This window comes from Rutilus rutilus (genome assembly GCF_951802725.1).
Source record: "Rutilus rutilus genome assembly, chromosome: 19".
NCBI classification, from domain to species: domain Eukaryota; kingdom Metazoa; phylum Chordata; class Actinopteri; order Cypriniformes; family Leuciscidae; genus Rutilus; species Rutilus rutilus.
In genome coordinates, this window is record NC_140232.1 from 523387 (window position 1) to 530886 (window position 7500).

The following is a 7500-nucleotide window of genomic DNA, read 5'->3' on the forward strand; positions in this document are numbered from 1 at the left end:
CCGTAGAAGAACTATTTTTTGTTCCCCAAATAACCTTTCAGGAACCGTTCTTAAAGTGTGTAGAACATTTAAAGAACCTTTTGGTATGGAAAGATTCCCAGGATGTGAAAGGATCTTCATGGAAGGGTTAGACTAAGAGTGAATCTGCTTTCTGACAGTAAACTACACCGGAAGACACGACAGTTCCTCATGCCAGACAAACCACAGACACCAGCGGTTCCTGAACAGATCCTGAGCAAACTCTGTGGCCTTTACAGCTGACCGTCTGTGTACAGAAGCAGTGCAAACACACACACACACACACACACGAAGACGGACCACCTGATCAGACAGGAATGCTTTAAGTGGAGTTTGTGTACAAGGCAAACACTCGTACACAGAAAATGAACAAATATTAGAGGATGTGTGTTTCTATGTGCCGTAGCTTCACTGCAAGCAATCACAGCTGTGCATTCATCAGATACATAAACCATCACGTCCTGGAGTCGCCTGCAGTCAATCATATTATATTATCACTAAAACGCATCTTTGATCACTAAAATGACATTTAAACGTTTTTTCCTCCATGTCTTAAAATATCTTGAATGTAACTCGACACCCTTGCCTCATTTAGTATGCGCGGCTCTATGAATATGCAAATGAGCCCCGCCTCCACTCACTCACTCAGCTCAGAGATCCACTGGTTGACGATCACACGTTGATCTGATTGGTTACAAGGTAGTTTGTGACGTCAGAAACACCAGCGATTTCAAAGCGTGTGTTTGAGACTGTCTTTGGTTCACTGCAGTTTTAAGGAGGAAATACTCAGCAATGGTGTCGACTTATGAACTTACACATGCTTTGTCTTAAAGCGTATTAAAAACACCACATAGACACATAAACTACACTAAAGCTGGATTTACACCACAGGGGGACTTTACGGGTCTTTATATGGTGTATAAACTAGGGATGCATTAACTCATTGTGCACCAACCAAATATTTGATTAGGTCAACACGTCACATTATTCAAATATTTGTCATAGCTTTAATATTTGATCATATTAAGAAGTTACAGACTTTAGACTGTCAGCATAGCAAAATCCCTGCTCATAACGAGCCAATCAATTCTCACTGGACGAAACCAAGCCCCGCCCTTCACTTGCTCCCATTGGAGAAGCCGTTTCCCATCATACAGTCCAACCAACCATTATTCAGACACCAGATATCATTTTAGATATTGTTTCACTAGTGTGTGCAGGACACTATAGTTCATTTATGTAAGTGAGGAGAGCAAAATAAAGTAAACTGTGACATATTATACCCAATAATTCTTCATACAGAGACTACCAGTGACATTTATAACAATTTGGGAGCAAAACTGATTGGGACACTTTGAGCTGATCATGTTTTGCTGAAGTGTGTTTTCTTTAATTGCTAATGCTGTTTTTACACACAGACTGAACACAATTCAGAGCGTCAGCAGGGCTGCCAACGGTCACGCATTGAGCGAGACTCACACAGTTGACACTTTCACACACTCTCACGCCACACATCCATTTTCTCACGCACAGAAAAACTGCGGATCAAAGAGGTACTTTTAATATTAAACTAATTCTCAGCTCTTAGATTCTGTCAATTTTATTACGAAATTCAGACAAAAACACGTTTGCCGCTTGTGACGTGACGGATCGCTGAGCGCCTCAGATCAAGAGCACGTGAACCGATCATCTGTTACCTTTTTATTTAAAGATGCAGTACAACTTACCGAAAGTATACATAATATCAACCAATTAGTGTTTTTCAACCACGGAAAGAGGTCAATATAACAGCAGGAGAACAATTATGTCACATAACGTTACATTTACCGCAGGAAAGCCATTTAATGACCATAGCATGTTAACTGAATAGGAAAAATAGCTAGAGAGGAGATTTTGCTGAGCACTATATTACATATTTATTATATTTTTACTTATGCCATTAAATAATTGTTATTATAACAAAAACTGCATTATATTTAATTTGTTATTTTTAACCTTTAATAATAGCAGCAGATTAGGCCCTCTATGTTTACAGCATTAGGTGAGATTATTTTTTTAAATTAAAATTAAAATAAACATGTATCCAAATTAGTCAATATTGAATCAAAATCGGAATCAAATCACAAGAATGGAATTGAAATCTTGACATTTTTGTCAAGCAATAATAAAAACTGTATCCTACCAGTCATTGTGCAATGTAAACATTGTAACATGTTGTCACTAAACTTCATAAAATTCTATTTAGTGACCAAATATTTTGACAATCACAATTACACTTATTGTGATGCAATATTTGTTTTTACACCCCCATCACCAACCCTACAATTTACATAAACCCCGCCCCCTGAACACGCATCAAAGGGGGAGAGTCCATGTTGAGAAGAGGTAATCGGAGCCGCTAACACACACACACACACACACACACACACACACACACACACACACACGAGATCTTGAAGCTCCGCCCTCTGTGCCGGGAGCAGCGGCTCATTTGCATTGAAAGGGACAAGCACCCAAAACGAAGCATTTTTGCTCACCCTCAAAAAGGGACAATTTTAACACGCTATAAAGAGGATCTGTGGGGTATTTTGAGCTAAACCTTCACACACACACACACACACACACACACACACTCTGGGGACATCAGAGACTTATTTGACATCTTGTAAAGTTGATCATATGAATGCAGTGTAAAGCATGTGATGTAATGCAGGAGATGTCACCTTGCGCAGTCGGCCCCTGCTCGTCCCCAGGAACAGCACGGTGTGGTTCTGGACGTTGTCCACCGCTATAGAGCTGAGCCCCGGGGCCTCGTAGATGGGTCGGGCCCTCAGGGGCCTCCTCAGGGCCAGCGGGTGCTGGAGGTGCGCGGCGCCACAGTTCAACTGCTCCGGCTGAAGCTGCAACACACGACAACCACAACATTTACATCGGTCCAGTCGAGAGAACAAGCTGTGTGTGAATAACAGAAGCAAGTGAACACTTCATGGACGAGTCACTGAATCAGTCTGACTCTCCCAATCTGTTCAAACATGATTTGTTTTACCCCAGTATGTTTCAGTGTTCATTTGGTTGCATCATTTTCGTCAACAACATTATTTTGCTGACTCAGATGAGCAGAACTCCAGACACCCTGAAGCTCAGGCTGAGACTAACAGAAAACAGTGTGTGTCCTGAACCAGCTCTAACACACTGATGAGTCGTGAGGTCTGAGTGTGGAGAGGTTCACGGCAGGGTGACGGGAACTGGAGCGGGGGAGCGAGGAGTCAGTGTTTCTCACGAGCTCTCTCCCTCAGAGCCCTGACCTCCTGCCATCCATCACAGCACACACACACACTCCATCACAGCACACACACACACTTCAGCACAGCACACACACACACTTCAGCACAGCAAACACACACACTTCAGCACAGCACACACACACGCTTTACCAGAGCAAACACACACACTTTACCAGAGCAAACACACACACACTCCACCAGAACACAAACACACTTTACCACAGCAAACACACACACACACACACACACACACACACTTTACCAGAGAAACCCACACACACACACTTTACCAGAGAAACCCACACACACTCCACCAGAGCAAACACACACACTCCACCAGAGCAAACACACACACACACACACACACACACACTCACACACACACACACACACACACACACACACACACACACACTCCACCAGAGCAAACACACACACACACACACACACACTTTACCAGAGAAACCCACACACACATTTACCAGAGCAAACACACACACTCCTCCAGAGCAAACACACACACACTACACCAGACCAAACACACACACATTTACCAGAGCAAACACACAAACACACTTTATCACAGCAAACACACAAACACACTCCACCAGAGCAAACACACACACACACACACACACACACACACACACACACACACTCCCCAGAGCAAACACACACACTCCACCAGAGCAAACACACACACACTCCACCAGAACACAAACACACTTTACCACAGCAAACACACACACACACTTTACCAGAGAAACCCACACACACTTCACCAGAGCAAACACACACACTCCACCAGAGCAAACACACACACACACACACACACACACACACACACACACACACACACACACACACACACACACACACACTCCCCAGAGCAAACACACACACTCCACCAGAGCAAACACACACACACATACACACACACACACACACACACACACACTCCCCAGAGCAAACACACACACACGCTTTACCAGAGCAAACACACACGCTTTACCAGAGCAAACACACACACATTTACCAGAGCAAACACACACACTTCAGCACAGCACACACACACACACACACACACACACACACACACACACACACACACACACACTCCACCAGAGCAAACACACACGCTTTACCAGAGCAAACACACACACTTCAGCACAGCACACACACACACTTCAGCACAGCAAACACACATGCTTTACCACAGCCAACCACACACACATTTACCAGAGCAAACACACACACACACACACACTTTACCAGAGAAACCCACACACACACTTTACCAGAGAAACCCACACACACACTTTACCAGAGAAACCCACACACACACTTTACCAGAGAAACCCACACACACACTTTACCAGAGAAACCCACACACACATTTACCAGAGCAAACACACACACTCCACCAGAGCAAACACACACACACACTCCACCAGAGCAACCACACACACTCCACCAGAGCAAACACACACACACACACACACTTTACCAGAGAAACCCACACACACATTTACCAGAGCAAACACACACACTCCTCCAGAGCAAACACACACACACTACACCAGACCAAACACACACACATTTACCAGAGCAAACACACAAACACACTTTATCACAGCAAACACACAAACACACTCCACCAGAGCAAACACACACACACACACACACACTCCCCAGAGCAAACACACACACTCCACCAGAGCAAACACACACACACTCCACCAGAACACAAACACACTTTACCACAGCAAACACACACACACACACACACACACTTTACCAGAGAAACCCACACACACACACTTTACCAGAGAAACCCACACACACTCCACCAGAGCAAACACACACACTCCACCAGAGCAAACACACACACACACACACACACACACACACACTCACACACACACACACACACACACACACACACACACACACACACACACACACACACACACACACACACACACACTCCCCAGAGCAAACACACACACTCCACCAGAGCAAACACACACATATACACACACACACACACACACACACACACACACACACACACACACACACACACACTCCCCAGAGCAAACACACACACTCCACCAGAGCAAACACACACACACACACACACACACACACACACACACTCCACAAGAGCAAACACACACACTCCACCAGAGCAAACACACACACACTTTACCACAGCTAACCACACACACTTCACCAGAGCAAACACACACACACCACCAGCCTGAGCGGCCGACGCGACTGTGATGTCATCGGGCTCCCAGTGACGTCAGTGAACACACACACTGTGCTGAATGAACTCCAGACGGACACACACATGCTTCTGATAACCGCAGCGCACTAACAACTCCAGCATGAGGAGAGCGCTCCAGAATCTGCGTTTACAGGACTCTAAACCCACAGCACATGTGCTCGTAATGTTAGAGATGGATTATGTGTTGAGCTCACGGTATATTATTATACAGTGAGACCAGATCCAGTTCAATAACTGCAAGAACATCAACAGCCAAAACTGTACAATATATATGATTATCAATAAGTTATGAGAACATACAGTATATATTTACATTGCTTTAACCCATCAAAATATTTTTTTTTTAAGTCAGTTTAATGTCATTTAAGTTGAAATGACTTAAACATCCAAGGTGATTATACATGCAAATTTAAGGCAACTTTTTTAAAGTGTCATATTTTCATTCGGCTCTACATCATCATCCAGGAATCAGTCGAAACTCAAGAGTGATTAACTCTGAGTTCAATAGTTCATCGATCATGATCTGATGCAAAAGTAAGAGTTTTAGTAGTTTTGATGAAAGCTCTTTGAGTTTATTATATCGACGATTACTTTAAACACACTTAGGCATTGTGTTTTATCCGAACAGTGAATTAGAGACTATAGGCTGTACATGTCATTAAAATGTAGAATTGTGCAGGTCTGCCACAAAACTCCACACAACCGCATCCCAGCAAACACAGAACGTTGGCACAACGTAGCCAACCTTCTAACAACGTTTTAACAACATGGCCAAAAGGTTGCTATAACTACGTTGTGTGGTGAAGTTGTTACAGCGTTGTCACAATGTTGACATTAAACCATCGTTCAGGGCCATTGCTTAAGGTTGTGCCTAGGGTGTCTTGGCAACCACTGGACTACATAATGTACTCGTCACTGCCCTGAAGCGGGAAAATCAGCCTTTTAAATTCCAACCACCTGTTGTTGGGCTCATTGTGTTCTCATTCATCATCGAGCAAGGATACGTGAGTATTGCGTTTAGCCTACTTCAGCTATCAAACACAACCTACAGCTTTAATTTCTAATGTGATTAATGAAGCATCACTCGCACTGTTTAGTTTTTCGTTTGATTTTTCCGCTATTTAGTCTCATTCGTTTCTTTGCTCCTCTGGATTTGTGGATATGTTTCCCCGGTGACACGGCTACTGTCCGCCATACAGACCCGGTTTTGTTCATTAAATGTTCTGATCTGCCTTTGCTTTTCATGTTTTATTTATTATACTTAAAATAAATGTGTATTCGTTTTTTTTTTTACAAATGTATGACTTTTGGAAGTGCAATTTGATTATATGCAATTTTAATAAAGTTGAATTAACGAAACCTTCTGTCATTTTTACTCTATAAAGTGTAGGCTACACTTGTAGGTGTTGATAGCCCCATTAAATAATATAGATAAACAATAAACGATAAAAAGTATATAATTATCTAACAAAATACACCATATAAAAATATTGCCAGAACGTCGTCTCTCAGTTGCTGGATGTCGCGCAACAACGTTGCTACAGCCCTGTCACGTCTTACAATTCTACGTTGTTACAATGTTGCGAGCACGTAGACAGCGACGTTGCCATAGCAGAAATGCAACGTGCCAGAGACGTTGCCACAACGTAAATGTGTTTACTGGGATATAACTTCATCACATTCACAAACATTTCCCTAATAATAATGCAGTTGTTCATTAGGCTAAACTATTGACTGACTCTTGATATTGAAAAGGGAATTAGTCGTGAAATTTACATTTACATTACATTTTTAACCCATCCCAGCCAGCAATATCCGTCATTTCTCCGTCTCGGTTAACTATAGACCCGATATAGTCCGGCTGTGAGTGACACACTTCTGGCTAAAATAACCCTGAATTTGGTT

The 7500-nt window shown here is 43.0% G+C and overlaps 1 protein-coding gene across 1 annotated transcript in view; it reads right to left on the reverse strand.

The window, feature by feature from the left end:
- plxnd1 (plexin D1) overlaps nt 1-7500 on the reverse strand; it is a 133549-nt gene that overhangs the window by 124025 nt on the left and 2024 nt on the right. The window contains exon 2 of the mRNA XM_084389258.1: nt 2742-2918. Coding sequence (XP_084245384.1) covers nt 2742-2918 — 177 coding nt within the window. The remainder of the gene's footprint in view (nt 1-2741; nt 2919-7500) is intronic.